Genomic DNA, 17,621 nt, shown 5'->3' with positions numbered 1-17,621 from the left:
AAGCAAGCAAAGCAAAAGCAAATACAGAAGAGAGGATAGAAACGACATGGGAAGGTCTCCTTGTTGTGATGAGAATGGCCTCAAGAAAGGACCCTGGACTCCTGAAGAAGACCAAAAGCTAGTTCAGTACATAAAGCAGCATGGCCATGGTAGTTGGAGAGCCCTGCCTAAGCTTGCAGGTTCAAATTTTAAAACCTAATTAATTAATCTCTTTCTCTCCTTTCCTTTCCTTGAGGAGGATGCCTCTTCATCATCTTTTTTATTACTAAAACAAATGGTCGCCATTTCAGGTCTCAACAGGTGTGGCAAGAGCTGTAGGCTAAGGTGGACAAATTACTTAAGGCCTGATATCAAGAGGGGGAAATTTTCTCAAGATGAAGAGCAAACAATTCTGCATTTGCATTCCATCCTTGGGAACAAGTAAATGCATCAAAATTTGATTTCATAAAATACTAGTGAAAGTCACTTCTCTTTTCTGTGTTTTAATTAATTTTCTTGTCATTATACAGACTTTCTTAGTCATATCTTTTTTCTTTTTTTGAGTAAAAGGTGGTCAGCCATTGCAACACATCTACCAGGCCGCACAGATAATGAAATCAAGAACTTCTGGAATACCCATCTAAAGAAAAAGCTGATTCAGATGGGAATTGATCCAATGACCCATCAACCAAGAACCGACATCTTTGCTAGCTTGCCTCAACTCATAGCCCTTGCCAACCTTAGAGACCTCGTGGAGAGCACAAATCCATTAGATGACCACACTGTAAGATTACAGGCAGACGCTGTTCAGTTGGCTAGGCTTCAATACCTGCAATTTCTTGTCCAATCTGCAGCTTCAATGACCAATAACTCATATTCCCAGAACGGCATTGCAGACATGGAAGCTTTCAACTTATTAAATTCATCAGTTCCACATATTAAAGAAAACCAGGTTCTAAATTCAGCCCCAATTTCACTTGGAAATGCTACCTCTCAACCACTCCACCATCCCGCTCTATTATCTCACTTGCCAGACCCACAAGTCCCTTTCAGTTTCCAAACATCGTTGAACTGTGAGAAAACATCATTGAACAGTGAGATGGGCTACGGTTCTAACTTCACAATCGTCAGCCAAGGAGATAACCAAACCGATAATTCATCATGGCTTCTTCCATCCCCTACCCTTCCTCCCACAGTAACTGAGACATCAATCAGCAATCCAGGAGAGGTAAGCAGTACTTCTAGCTACACTGGAGCAGCTTCTCCATACTGGCATGAACTCTATTTCGAGGACTCAATCATGCATGAGATTTCTTAGATGGTATCTAAAAGTTTGATAGTCTTGGAGTTTGCATTTCCCAGTGTTTGCCGTCGCTGTAAATACCTATTGCATCTCATGTTTAATTAGTTCTCCTGTATACCCTCTCGTTCCCCAACATTTGTGCACTTATACAGCCTATATGTATACACATGTTTTTGTGTACATACTTTTGGGATAATAATCATATGATCAAACCACGGTTTTCCTTGAAACTTTTTCATCCGATAATTATATAGATTTTTTTTTGTAATCAATTTCATGTGCTGTGAATTGTGATTGCGGTCAATGAACCCCATACAATCAGTTCATAACGTATAGAAGTAGGGCTTTTCCATGCATTCACATCCTCAAGAAATGCAAGTAAAGAAGAGTGATCGATCAGATTGATGAAATACTGAAATGAGCAGAGAAAATAAAAAAAAAATTATCAGGGCTTTAATTAGTCGTATGTAGTAGTGCTTGTAAGTATTTCTTTTGTTTAATTATCAATTTTTTTCTATTATAATGGTAAGTAAGTCAAAATTCCAGTTCTATTATTTATTCCGGTGAAGGCTCTGAAAGCTTACCTTTGATCAAATACTTAATGATCAGTACATATGATCTTAGCAGTAAAATAAATATAGACAATTGATTAGGCATATACAAGATTTGACTCATGTGATATATGTACAATACTTTTTTCTGTTCCAAATTAAATATCCGTTTTGCATTTTTTCCCTAGATGGCAAGTACATAAATTACTTTTAAACTTATAAGAATAAAATTTTACTATCTTTAAAAAAAAGTTAAAATTTAGAGATTTTCTAATTAAATTATATATATATATATATCTCCAAAAGACAGTATCTACAATATATAGCTACACGGCACATAAGGACAAAGATTTACAATTTTTAATTTGGTAAGAATCAAACATTTTAATCATAATTAATTAAGAACAAATTTTATAGCTTCAGTATTCCACACCTGCCACTTTCATATACTAATCACAAACTCCATATAATTGCAATATTTGCCCATAAAACAAAACATCCCTTTCTTGATGTTGCCACTCGTAGCCATCACTGAATTGTTATGCATGACCACCACCTGTATGCTCGTCTAATCGAGTCCCGGTTCGCTCTGTGGTTAATTACAAGGTCTAAACCCGAATAAATAAATCATCGCCGAAGATTTCATGTAACATACTTACTATATATAATTCTTGCAGTGACATAAGAAACTTTGAGTAGCATCTAATATATGGGGTAGGATTAGGTGGTGAAAATTTTCCTTTCTCTTTTAAATAGGATGATACGGGAGGAGAAGAAACCTAACCGGATCCTGTTTTCTATGTTGCTTTGACAAGCATGACCAACTCGACTTCAATCAAGAGCTAGCATTAACTATATATATATATATAAATAATGAACCTTGAGGCAACTCTCGCAGAAAAGATTGAACTCGACCAGCACTCCATTAAGTGGTTGACATGTGTGATATATTAGCTTTTAATTCTGAAGACTTTGTAAATATATTGGATTGGTTAATTTGAAGGTGTGACAGTCAATCCCTTGACAGAAAAGGAATCATGTTCTTAACAACTCTTAGATGAAAAACTTTACCCCAACCTCCTGCATGGAAAACTTCCCTTTTCTTTAAACCTGAGCAGTGTGGATTCTCCCTCACAACTACACAGACACTGGACTTTTGCTTATACCAGTTCGCCACCATTATAAATTCTGTGAGAACACTCACTTCTCCATGATGAAAAGTGTACTTCAAATTGGATTATTTAGGTTTCTCTTTTTTACTTATCACTTACTAAATAATGATATATTAATAAAGGCTATATTATATGAGATTCACATAATAAAGAACGCCATCTTCTCTTTGTGTATTTTGTGTTGATTAGCTGTTTTGTTCTGATTTTTGCTTGCTGCCTCTTTCTGCTTCTGGGCAGCTTGATTTCCTGTTGTTTTCTCTGTACTGGGACTTCCTGGATGGAGTCCACACTTTCTTCTGTGTGACCTCTATTCTTCTATATATATATATATATATATATATATATATGTTTCCATTAAAAAAGGAAAAAGGACTATCTTCGTTAAAACCAATAGTTTAAACAGAGACAATACAATAATCATACACTACATGGTAACAAACACAAAAGTGATTACAAAGAAGATATTGTCCTGCCTGTTTTTGATTGATTATTTCTTTAATTAAAGTCCAGGCCAGTAAATGGTATAGATGCATTTTAATTTGTTTAATTTTGGTTTTGGCTTGCTTTCTTTTCTGTTTTTTTTGGTGTATCATCCAAACCCCATGTTTTATATTTGTAGTACTGAAATCTAACACCATTTATTTGAATGATATGTCATCTATTTTAGTCATTAAAGTAAAAAAAAAAGGTTAGCAAGAAACCTTTAGACTTACATCTCCAATGACTTTCCATTTTTATCATAAATGAATAGTTATTACTCTCTGTGACGATCTGCCATTTTTCCCTTTCCGCACGCAATAGGAATTCAGACATATAATTATGTCCACCTAATTAATTATCGATCACACAAACAAACGATTTATATATCTCAACCACCATTTTAACAAGCAGAGAAAAAAAAACGGATCAAAGGAAATTACTGTACAACTCCAAAGGAAGAAGAAAAAAAAAAGGCCTAATCAATCTACATGTTCTTCTTTGAGAGGAGAGTTTTTTTTTTTTTTTAATTTTTAGTTATTTATTTCCCCACTTTTCCTTTTTATATTTTGGTGAAAAAAAGTGAATTCCCCTTATTGAATAAGAATGGTCACCGGGCCATACAGTCTTGTCTCTCAAAATCAGGTATGGATTTGGCTAGGCAGACTAATACCTTAGTCTTCAGATTTAAGCCCAAAACAAATTCGATTGCCCAACCCATATATAAGCCCACACTCTTTCGCACCCATAGTAGGCCCAAACCATGTTAATCTGTTTAAACATAAAGCTTGATATATCTTTTGGGTTGGATTGAAGTTCTTACAGTTATCGATCTTAATCATCTATAAAAATAAAATTAATGCATCTATTCAAGTAACATATACAAAATCCTGTAATTTATGTATGAACTTCTTGCATAAGTTTACAATATATGAATAGAAAAAAAAGTTAATCATGCATTATAGATCATGATTTCAAATTCATTTCATGGATAATCAAGATTTATGGTGTGCATAATTTTGGTGGTGATTACTTGACCAAACAACATGCACCAATTCTATTTCGAACTATTTAAATCATATATATAATGTATATAAATTAAATTCATTAAGGTCAAGAGCTGAAGCAAGCAACAAGAACATGATTGAACAAACCAAACGTGTTTTGGTTGGTTTCGTATAGGTAGCTTGGAGCCTGGTGGCCCGTCACTCTTGAAATTATGATATATATATATGTTTCCATCTGTGAAAGAAATACCCTATTAAGAGAAACATTGACAGTACTGATGGGATTTTTGAGCACAAAAGTCTATTTCTGCGGCCATTAGTAGCGTATATTGATACAAGGAGAAAAAACTAAACTAAGCGTCCAAGCATTTGCTAGCTAACCAAGATTACAACCCTTGATGATACATGAAATAAGTTCGAACCATCTGTTTCTAAATATTAAATTAAAAAAAAAAAACTAGTAGTACTATAACAGTATGACTGCTATATTGTATCATCATCCTGGAACCTTGAATAGAGGGAGGGGGTGAGGGAGAGAAACTGACACCAACTTTTATTTTTGATCATCATCTGATAGTGGATATTTCAAAATACTGAGAAAGGAGCTTGTGCTCGAAGGTGGTTGAGAAGAGGGGTAGGACTAGGAGGGGACCATTGGAGCATATTCATGGCCAAATAGCAATGGCAGTTAAGACACAAACAGATAAGCGGACCACACTCACATGGCACTTGCACCCTGCTGCTAAACCTGACTGTTTTTGAAATTGAACCCATGCACCCCGCTCTTGTCCTCCCCTTTCTTTGTATTAATTATTTCGTGATCTTATATTGCCACTAGCTGCTAGTTGCTGCTGTTACCCACCAAAATAACCAAGTAACCCAACATCACTACTGGGTAGGCCTAGAAAAAGGAAATTCAGCAGAACTTCTAATCTTTTCTGATGTAGTTGTATCTTTTCGGTTGGGATTGTTCAATCATTGTTAAAATGCGTTACCATGCGAAAAGAGGGTTCAGCCGTCATTCTCATGGTTAAACTAGTGGAGTGACTGACTTGTGATTTGTGAATTAGAAGGAGAGATCAATGAGATTATTCATCAGTACCAGTACAATTTCTGATTTAGCATTCGACCCCTGCTCCTAAAGCAAGGAGGAAATATTTGGATGGAGCATTTGACTCGTCTCCAATTCTCCCGTACGGAGATACCTGCATCCGAATGCATTCGAAAACAAACGAGAATTGTCACTGAGTGAAACTCGCTGACAATGCACAAAACAATGACCAACGGCAGTTGTTGAAAGAATTGAAACTATAACTCCTCCGAACAAGTTTGGTGGTGAAAGGCCCAACCAGTCTGGTCGTTGCTTCATTCCTCTCATCGCTGACTCTCTTCCAATACATTATTTTTGACAAATCGATATCTCTCCAAGAAATTAATGCATGTTGCCCACACTGTACCAAGTTTAGTTCACAAAATCACTTTAAAACGATTTCTTCAACCCACCCCACCAAAAGAAAGACGTACAATCGCACGTGCACGAAGACAGCGGTAGACGATTCCTAGATTCTTCGATGCGTCGGCGTTGGACCTCTCATTGTACTAGTTATCTTACCATAGCCTCTGAAAACCGTTCTTTTCATCGGTTTTACATTTTACCACTCTTTAGATGGAACAAGCTTTATGCACCCGCAAATTTTATACGAGAAATTAAAATATATATATAAATTAATATTCGATAAATTAATAATTTTAATTAAATAATATTTTTTATCGATCTTGATTTTATATCAATATGATAAATTAATAATTTATTAAATTCATAAGATAATATATATAAAAAACATATGAGTCTCACTTGATATATAAATTAACAATCTCTTTATACATCAAAATTATATATATGCATGACTCAATTAAAAAGTTTTTGTAAAATATGATTTCAATATTATTTGTTTTTTCTTGAAACTGATGTTTCATTTGACAGCATCTCTAATTTGTCTTAGTACATTAAGAAGTTGTGGTGTAGTGTTATCATATTATAAGAGAAAATTAGGCAATGTGATTGTTGTTTGAACAACATCTTTGGGCGAGATAAGCTCTAGAAAGGTGATATCCAACAATTAATTTATACATAAATTAAGTATAAAAAATTTTAATTGATATATAAATTAATAAATTAATAAATTAATAAATTAATAATTTATCAATTAAATAATATCTTGGTTAATTAATAAACTTTCATGATTCTAAATATATTAATTTATAAAAATTTGACTATATTAATTATCAATCATTATCTAGGTGTATGTTATCTAAGTATATTGTGTACCGAAATATTGTTGTTTTGGAGTTGAGCTAGACTTCATCTTCAATAATTATTGTTCATAAAGAGCAATTCTCTTTAATTTTGATAAATACATTCACGCCTACACATCTATTTAGTTCACAATACACCTGCCTAAAGAATTTATCGGTGATATCTGCATGCTTAGCATTCTTCAACCCGGACGCACCATCAACCCTGGGGCAAAAATACATAAACCCTTCTGACATATGTGAAGAATCTAAAAATTCATAGAATTGAAGAACACAATTTTGGGAATTATTTCTATTACTATAAAAATGAGAAGAACCAATTATTTATAGTGCTGGTAAGTTTCTAATACAGAAAACATATAAAGGCTAAAAATGTAAAAGAACTGAAGTAACTTATTTACAACAATAACATTAAGACAAAAGCAACTGTCAACTATATTCTCATAAAATAAATTTATATTCTTCACTCTTCCTCAAGATGAGTATTATGAATATTAAGAATACTCATTTACGTAAAAGTGAATGAAATGGACCAGGTTGTAGTGCTTCGGTGAAGAGATCTGCAAGTTGAGACTTTGTTGGAATATATGATGGATCAATCAGACCAGCAACTACCTTTTCTCGTATGAAATAACAGTCCATCTCGATATGTTTTGTGCGTTCATAAAATATAAGATTCCGACAAATATGAAGTGCAGACTGATTATCACAAAACAGTTTTATTGCACACGAATGTTCAACATTGAAATCCTTAAGTAAATATAATAACCAAATCACTTCGCAACAAGTCGCTACCATTGCTCGATATTCAGCTTCAGTGGAACTTTTTGCTACTACACTTTGCTTTTAGCTTTCCTACTTATTAATGAATTCCTAAGCTGTACACCATAACCAGTCACTGATCTTCTAGTGTCTGTGCAACCAGCCCAATTACTATCGCTATATGCTTGTAAACATATATCAAAATCAATGGAAAATAGAATACCTTGATCAGGTGCTGTTTTGAGATATCATAATGCTCTAAATGCTGCTTGTAAATGAGCTTCACTTGGCTTGTCCATATATTGAGAAAGTATGTGAACAACATATGAAATATTTAGTCTTGTAAATGTAAGGTACAAGAGTCTTCCAACTATCTATCTATACACAATACTGTCCTTTAATTGTTCTTCATTTGTAACCTTGAATATCTTATGATGATATTTAATCGGTGTAGTTACTGGTTTAGACCCTAATAAACCATATTCTACTAAAAGGTCAAGAGTATATTTTCTTTGACAAAGAAAAATTCCCTTGCTTGATCTTGTTACCTCCAATCTAAGAAAATACTTGAGTTTCCCTAAGTCCTTAAGCTTGAACTTAGAACTCAAGTAGTCTTTAACTTCATTAGTGAGAGCCATTGAGGTGCTACCAATCACAATATCATCTACATATACCAACAAAGCAATGAATTCCCCATCTTGAGTGTTCTTAGTAAATAAAGAATATCAACTTTAAACTGTTGGAAGCCATATGCTAGTAAACAAGTAGTGAATTTCAAATCCCACTGCTGTGACGCTTGTTTAAGTCCATACAACAACTTATTCAACTTACACACCATTTTATCACTTGTAGAACACTCCCCTTGAAAATGATACCTTTATGGCAGCTTTATAAAGATAGTCTCATTCAAATCCCCATTCAAGAAAGCATTATTAATATGGCTGCCAAACTTTTATGGCTGCCAATGCCAAAAATAGTCGTTTCGTGGTATGTTTGACCGTGGGACTGAATGTTTCTTGATAATCAAATCTTGCACTTTGATTATAACCCTTGGTTACCAATCGTGCTTTATACCTTTCAACAGTACCATCAGCATATAACTTAACTTTGTAGACCCATTTACATATAATGGCATGACAATTAGGAGGTAAAGGCATCACTGTCCATGTCCCATTTGCCTCTAAAGCATCTAACTCACATTTCATTGCCTCCCTCCATTGAACATGTTTATAGCTTGATGATAATAAGTGGGTTCAGGTATATGAGATAAGGCCACTGTAAAAACTTTATGAGCAGATGAAAGTTGATTACTGGATAAAAATTTAGTGATGGGATGTTTGGTAACAAGATTGGCTTGTGTAGGAATGGTACAGTGATAAGCTTCAAGGTACTTTAGTGGGTGTCTCTGTCTAATGCTTTTTCTAAGGGTGGAAGGAGAATTAGAAGATTGTGGTTCAATAGTAGGTAAAACTGTAAGTGCGCTCAAATTAGGTAGGTCAATATTGGAAATAGAATTGTCTTCTATAGAACTAGAATTATCAACAATATACCAGGAGAATTATCAACAATAGAACTAAGAGAATTATTAACAATAGGACTAGTAGGATTATCAACAGAAACATGTGGGATAATATGATCAACAGAAAATATATCTTGAACAACAAAAGGATAAATAGGTGAATGACCAACATGGGAAGAAGAAAATTCAGAATCAGAATGTGAGACTGATTGATGTTGTTGAAAAGGAAAGATTGATTCATGAAATATAACATTCCTAGAAATAAAGATACTATGTGTAACTAGATCATTAAGCTTGTAACTTTTAATACCCACTAGATATCCTAAAAAAATGAATTTTCTAGCCCTAGGTTCAAATTTCTTTTCATTGTGTGATAAGGTTGAAGCAAAACATAAAGAACCAAAAACTTTAAGATATGACTATGAAAGAGGTTTATGGAAAAGCTTTTCAAATGGTGTTTGATTATGCAAAACTGGTGTGGGTACCCTATTTATGATATAGGCAGCAACTAAAACAGCATCATCCCAAAATTTTAAAGGAAGACTAGCTTGAAACAATAGTGATCTAGCTACAACTAACAAATGCTGATGTTTTCTTTCAATAATGTCGTTTTGTTGGAGGGTCTCAACACAAGAAAGTTGGTGCACAATTCCCTTAGAACTAAAAAAATCAGTAAGATTAAACTCTGAACCATTATTTGACCTTATCTATTTAATAGTGGCATTGAATTGATTTAAAATCAGATTATAAAATGCAGGTAAAATTATAGAAACTTTTAATTTATGTTTCATTAAAAAAATCCATGTAAACCTAGTATATTCATTAACAATAGTAAGAAAAAATCTATGTCCTGAAATTGTAGACAATTTATATGGCCCTCCAAATATTAACATTTATTAGCTCAAAAGCAAATGTAATATTAGGTACATGAGTTAGAAAAAGAAACCTTTTCTGTTTTGCAAGTTGACATATGTCACAAAGAAAATTTTTTGTACATGAAACATCAGGAAAACCTTGATAAATTTGTTTTATTTTCTTGGGTGGAATGTGCCTTAATCTAAAGTGCCACAAATCAAAAATAGTTGACAAACTAGTACAAGTATTTACAGAATGAAAAACAACATTTTTGTCCTTTTGAAATTGTGCAATTAGTTATGCATCCAACTCCTTTTGTAAGAGATATAAGCCATCCCTCAGTCTAGCACCCTAGTCACTTTCCAAGAAGTTAGATCTTGTATGATGCAGTATGAATCAGTAAAAAATAAATGTTGTTTTTGGCATTTTGCTAGTTTGTTAACAGAAATCAAATTGAACTTAAAACTTGTTACACACAAAACATTGTCTAAAAACAAATTTCCTAATTTTACAATGCCTATATGAGATATCAAACACTGATCTTATTTGATAATTGGACAAATTTATTATGAACTTTCCTATAGGTAGTGAAATATTTCAGATTACAGGTTATATGATCAGCAGCACCAGTATCAAGTATCCAAGTATTATTGTTCAAAAAAGAACACATAGGAACAACAACATTATTCACAAAGGGATATGAACAGGAAACATTAAAAAAATAATGAGAATGACTAGAGGACTTACCTGCCATAGTTGAATTCACCAACACAGTTTTACTATGCTGATTTGATGTTGTAGGAGTATCATGATTTGTGGTTGATGATTGTTCATTGATGAGAGACACGAGTTTATGAATTTGATCATTAGAGAGACTAATTTGAGACATTGGACCATTGATAGCCTCATCCCCAACTTCATTAGTTTGAACCAAAGAAATCACATTATTCGCAAAATGAGATTGACCTCTTCTAGTACTAGCGCTAGATTTGTTCTTAGTGAACTTATAGTCTGTAGGAAAACCAATCAATCGATAACACTTTCTTTTAAGTGCCTTTTCTTTCCACAGTTTGAATATACAAAGTCAGACTTCCCTTTAGGTTTTTCACCAGTGACAACAAACATAGCAACAGTTTCACTCAATGGCTGTGCTATAATAGGAAAATTCCTTTGATTCTCCTTTCTGAGAATAAGATTATATGCCTCATCCAAAGATGAAAAAGGTTTCATCATAATGATCTGTGATCTTAAGGTAGAAAAACTATCATTCAATCAATTTAAAAATCAAAACACATTGTCTTTGGAAATCTGATCAACAAAAATCTGAAAACCTCCACAAGTGCATTTAGGTAAAGGACGAAAATTACGAAGCTCTTCCCAAACAGAATTCAGTTCAATAAAATATAGATCGACTGACCTATTTCCTTGAGCAATACCATTGAGCGTGTGTTGCAGATCACAAATCCTAACGTCATCTAGTAACGAAAACCTCTGTTTTAGGGTTTCCCAGAGTTGAGTCGCATTATTCTTATAAAAAACAGTGGAAGCGATTGACGAAGTTAAAGACTCAAGTATCCAGGCAACAATTAGATTATTGCATCGCATCCACGCCATGTACCATTTATCAGTAACTAGAGGTTGAAGATTCATACCATCAACAAACCCTAGCTTATTGCGAATAGACAGAGCAAGGTAAAAAAACCTGCTCCATGCTGAATAATTGTTCGAAGTAAGATTCTAAGTGATGAAAACTGAGCCATGATGATCTGAATGATGCACAAAATAGGCAGAATGTGGATCGTCCAAAGGTGAAATCGCATGTGTTGAATCTACTGAGTTGGCCATGGTAGAAATGCCAAAAGAAATCTTGTAAAATAAATCTTCCTACGAAATCAAGGAATTTGCAGATTTACAAAGAGAACCAAGAAGAACAAATTTGAATAAAGAAAACCTAACAAAATGATTAATACTGCAATAAGGAAAAAAAACTTAAGGTCAAGAAAAAAATAATAAATCGATTGATTGAAAAACTGAATCTACAAGAAGATTAGAAAAATTAGATCAAGAACCCCAGATCGGAGCTCTAATCCTATGTGAAGAATCCGAAAATTCATAGAATTGATGAACACAATTTTGGGAATTATTTCTGCCACTGCAAACATGAGAAGAACCAGCTATTTATAGTGCTGGTAAGTTTGTAATACAAAAAACATAAAAAGGTTAAAAATATAAAAGAATTAAAGTAACTTATTTATAACAATAATATTAAGACAAAAGCAACTGTTAACTATATTCTCATATAATAAATTTATATTCTTCAACAGATCTCTATTCGATGCCGTTAGTCAAAAATCGTTAAAAATAATTTAAAATCTTAAATTATCCTTTATGCCTTTCTCTTCATGACTTATCAGATTCTCTCTTTTCACTTTTTCTCCTCACTGCCATCGATTCTTTCTCTTCATTCACCACTTCCATTTGTAGTCCCCATCTTTCCTTGTTAATCTAAACAAAAGTAATGGGGTATTTAGGGATGTGCAAACGGTTATTTCGGTTAGTTTGGTTTTGGATATCTAATAATCGAACTAACCAAACTTATATTTAAAATAATCAAAGTTGAACTGAATTATACAAATAACCGAACTAATTCGGTTAGTTCGGTTCAATTTACAAAAACCAAACTCGATAAATTTTTTTTTGTTTGTATATATTATTTATGCTATATTTTTTTAATAAATCAATATTACAAAAATATTAAAAATGATAATAAAAAATTATAATAAATAAGATGGATACTCATATAATTAAAGAAGAATTAAAAAAGAGAAGAGATTAGGTTTAGGATTTATTTTTCATGCACAATTTCTATAATACCCTTACTTAAGTTCGGTTAGTTCGATTAAAAATTTTTCTAACAGAAACCGAACAAAATTAATTTTAATAACCGAACTATCCTAGCTGAACTATTTAAAAAACCGAACTAATCGAATCGAAAAAATTGAACTCATTTTGATTTGATTCGATTGTTCGGTTTGATTTATATTTGCTCATCCTTAGAGGTATTGGCTTTGGTAAGAGCTTCAATTGTCGTTGATGGGGACGAAATGGAATCACTTGGGTAGAGCCCAATTTTATTGGAGCATTGGCTTCACCCTTGGCATGTACAGTTCAACAGACTCGAAGTATATGAGAAGAAACCTGACTTAAGACAAGCTTTTGTGAGATGGGTTTTTAAGTTTGAGTGTTTTACAGTGAACTTTTGTAAGATTTTGATTTTTTTTTTTTCAGAATTGCTTGAAATTTGCTTCGATTAGGTGACCCTGGGTGGCCGGCGTTGCAAATGCAGCCCGGTCTGTGATGCGTGGGTGGACATCTCACCTGGAAAGTTCATCACGTCTAAAAGAGGAGAGAGAAATGGAAAAAGGAAGAAAAAGTAAAGGAAAAAGAATAACAATTGTGACTAATTCAATTCGTATAATGATATTTTATAGGTTTTTGTTCTCTTTCATGAATTATGTATAAGAAATTAAAATAGTACATTTTCTTCTATCTCTCCCCCTTCCATTACTATATTTTTTTAATTAAAAATTCTCGTAGAGCTCAATTATTTTCTTAAAATTTTATTAATAAAATAAATAAAAATGTACAAATAAGAGAGGTAGATTAACCTTACTTCCAATTTTACATGAGCACAAATTAAAATTAAATAAAGGCCTAAGGAAAGTTTTACTTTATGTGGATAAATTGTTAAAGTAAAGATAAAACTACCTTTTTACAAGAATCTAAAATTAAAAAAATAATAATAAAAAAGTTAAGAGTATAACTCTTTTATATTTATTTAAAACGAATATAAAGTAAATTAAACTTATTTAATTTAAAATACAACCTAATTAGCCTTGAACTTAAACAAATATCTAAAAATTCTAATGAGTATGATCCTGATTAGATAAAAAGTCTACCACTTGATTCCCTTTCTTGTAAATATGTGAAATTTTATAAAAAAAATATTTTACAAATATTTTTTTATAAATTTCAATAAATCTATAATCTATAACATATTTAAAAAAAAATTTCAATAAAGCTTTCAAAATTAACCACGTGGAGGGCAGAGAGTGAAAGGGAAAAGATGTTGAAGCAAAGAGAAAGAAAGAGAGGGGTGTAAAGGAGTCAGAGTCAACTGCGTGAGGGGCAAATAGAGAGAAAGAGAAAATATGTTGAAGCAAAGAGAGGGGGATAAAGAGGTTCGTGTGTTGCACACGGGGTAATATTCTAGTAGCTTTAATTGCAAGCTTTGTTTTACACGGCAAATTCTAACCAGGCCGTACTTGGAGATGAGCAGTTAACGACTCCAAGTCTTTGTCCTTTAACATACTTAAAAGGATGCTCTAATGGGCCTTTCAAAGTTAATCACGTGGAGGGTGGAGAGAGTGAAAGGGGAAAGATGTTGAAGCAAAGAGAGAGAAAGAGAGGGGTGCAAAGGGATCAGAGTCAATCGCGTGGAGGGCAAATAAAGAGAAAGAGAAAAGATGTTCAAGCAAAAAAAGAGGTATAAAGAGATCCGTGTGTTGCACACGGGTAATATTTTAGTCTATAACATATATAAAAGGAAGACCTAAAGGGGCTTCCTCATTTAGCCACGCGGAGGACAAGGAAAAAAAGATAAAAAGGAAAGAAAAAGAGAGGTAGAAAGAGAAAAAAAAAATAGATAGAAAGGCTCGTGTGCAATGCACGAGCCATAGTCTAGTATTCTTAAAAGGAAGCCTCAAAAGGAGCTTTCTCTTCTAGTCACGTGAAAGGTATAAAAAAAAAAAAAAAAGCAGAAAGAGAAAGAAAAAATGTGCAACGCACGGGCTACAGTTTAGTAACGTAAATAAATGTACCTTCCATTGCTATTTATCATGAGTCCAGACTAAGAATGAACTAGGGTCTAGGGTTCAAATTATTGGGCTACCAACTTAAGTGAATATTAAAAGGTATTTTGTTATTCATTGACACGACGCCACGATAATTGTACCTATACATTGACTTGGTGCTTGTCAGATAATTTTGCCACCCTGATTCCGATTGAAAATTTGCAATTGATCGATTACAACTCCAGCTCCTCTTTCCACGTTGAAAACTTGAAATGCCATAACAGGAAGGTAAATTAAGCATAAGAAGAGATATGGAAAGTGATTGATTAGCTGCAGAAAAATGGATAATGGAGGGAAAACATGGAATTTATTAATGGGCTTAAAAGTTGGAAGAAAGAAATAGGATAAAAACATAAACGAAAAAGAACAAGTCAAGACTAGGGTCATAATTTGGCCAACAAAGATTATAGTAATTCTCCTTGTGATCGAGCCAAATAGGTACCAAGTCCTGGACACAATAATACAAAAGACATTCGGTAACTCTATAAATGATTATCATGCTGCAAAACAATATATAGCTGGATGGGCCTGCTATTTATTCAAGAATAGTGGAAATAACTTCCATTAATCCATTATAATTTGTGCATGTTTCTCGTATCTCGAGTTTAAATTTAGAACCGGCATTATCGTAAAGTTATCAAAACTTTTGTTTTAGGCCTCAAATTTTCATAAATTTTATAATTTTATAGTGATATAATTAGTTATATTAAAATATATTAAAATTAAAATAATTAATAAAATATTTTTTAATTAAGTACTCAACAAATATTTATTTTTTCTCTTTCCCGCATCGAGTTAACTTTTAATTATTTATTTTATTTTTATTAAAAATATTTTAAAAATAATTAATAAAATAATATATTTTTTCACTTTTTTAATTACTTGTCTAATAAATTTTTATTTTTTATCATTTTTTTATTTTCACAATGTTATTATTTCTCAATTATTTTTTATATTTTCAATCAACTAAGGATAATATGTATTTTATGATTTTTAATTAGTGGTAATTTTTTTAATTTCAATAAAAAAAGCATTATTTAAATATTTAGACACTTTAACAAGGATATTGAACCATCCTTCTTTAAATCAAGATAAGAAAGAAATATTTTGCCAATAATATAGTAGTACAAAATGGCTGCAAACATAAGATCTACGTTACCTGTGGATCACGTTATTTCAGGCTTGCTGGACATCTAACTTTCAATTATAGGTTGCTCTCCCATGTCGGGCCACATTTGTAGAGCTGTTGTGAGTAGAAATAGAAAAGAAAGAAACATTTACGCAAAAATGGCATAAAAAAATACAAAATCCCAAGGATCAAACAATCTATAAGAATAGAAATTACTACCAAAAAAAATCTCAGCTAAAGGGCAGCCTAAAAATATTGTGAGGATGATTAATGATGTAAAGAGTTTTTTTGTCATAAATATAATTAATGATGAGGATGATATGCTTTGAGAATTGGTGCTGGATGTGAGCTAACAAATAGGCATGGTAGACTTCGAATTGTACAAACTTTGAACTTCCAACTGCTTGGAGAGTGACCTAAAATGACTTTTCATTTTTATTTTCTTTTATTTAAGGTGTCAAAGTTATGTAGTGTTTAGTTTGAGGAAAGTGTAAGAGAAGTGGGATAATATTTTTTATAATGTGTCTAATTAAATTATATTACAATATTTTTTTACAATAAACTATTGCAATGTAAAATTAACCGTAATGTGATTATAGTCTAAAATCAAACCAATCACATTACATTGTACTTTGTAATGTTTTAAAGATAACTTTTACCCTTTAGTTTTGTTATTTTGTTAAAAACATTTTGCAATATTATAATTTATTTTTTTAATATGGATTTTGAGGGATTTTTTTCATCATTCTCAGTAGTGATGGTATTTGTAAATAAACTTTATATTATTTTTTAAAAATATATAAAATTATATTAAAAAATAAAAATATAAAATATAAAATTATAATAAAAAATAAAAATAAAATATATGATATTAAAAATATATTTAAAAGATGATATTATATACAAATTAACAATAAAAAATATAAATATATTAAACTTACATTTTAATAAATAAGAGTAATTTTAAAAATTAACATTATATGCAATATAATTGTAATCCAAATACTACAATATTATTTTTTATATTTAATTATTACTTTGTCGATATACTAAATATTATAATATTATTTTTTTTATATTGTACATTACTTGCAATCATATAATCTATAATCACATTATATTGTAAAATACCAAATATCACTTTAATTTATTGTGACTAATTAATTAGGAACCGAAATTAATTAGCCTGAAAAAGTTTCATACTGTTTGAGTGTGCAATGCAAGGAAAGAGAAGATTCTGCTTTTAATTATTTATGTGTCATCACCATCTTCATCCTGTGTACATTTGGATTTGATTAGGACCTGATATACTGCTAGCATTGCCCCAGTCTTTATTAATTATGTTACCAGCAGCGGTTTCGATTCCCCCTAGTGTTTTCAGTTTGAGCTTGAGCAGTGCTTTCTTCTTTTCTTTTGGTAAAATCGCATGCTCATTAGTCAATGTTCGTACTAGTATGATACTAAACCCCTTTTAAAAATTCTTCAAGATTTATATAATGAATAAATAAAAATAGTAAAAAAAAAAAGGACACTGAAGTCAAATCTTTCAGTAGCACATGCAAAAACTCTTTCTTCTTTCTTTCCTTTATCTTTACAGGAAAAAGGAGGTCATTTTGATGTAATGATATTCATCTAGGC

General features: G+C 32.0%; 1 protein-coding gene across 2 annotated transcripts; it reads left to right on the top strand.

The window, feature by feature from the left end:
* LOC18592154 (protein ODORANT1) lies at window positions 1-1,513 on the top strand. Of its 2 annotated transcripts, none has more exons than XM_018125621.1 (3): window positions 1-179; window positions 291-420; window positions 550-1,513. In XM_018125621.1, the coding sequence occupies exons 1-3, from the start codon at window positions 47-49 to the stop codon at window positions 1,295-1,297; spliced, it is 1,011 nt and encodes a 336-aa protein (XP_017981110.1). In that variant the 5' UTR covers window positions 1-46; the 3' UTR covers window positions 1,298-1,513. The 2 variants fall into 2 exon arrangements, with proteins under 2 accessions (XP_017981110.1, XP_017981109.1); XM_018125620.1 differs by having other exon boundaries at window positions 544-1,513.

The sequence above is a fragment of the Theobroma cacao genome, chromosome 8 (assembly GCF_000208745.1).
Source record: "Theobroma cacao cultivar B97-61/B2 chromosome 8, Criollo_cocoa_genome_V2, whole genome shotgun sequence".
Lineage (NCBI taxonomy): Eukaryota > Viridiplantae > Streptophyta > Magnoliopsida > Malvales > Malvaceae > Theobroma > Theobroma cacao.
This window is presented reverse-complemented; position numbering and strand designations above follow the sequence as displayed.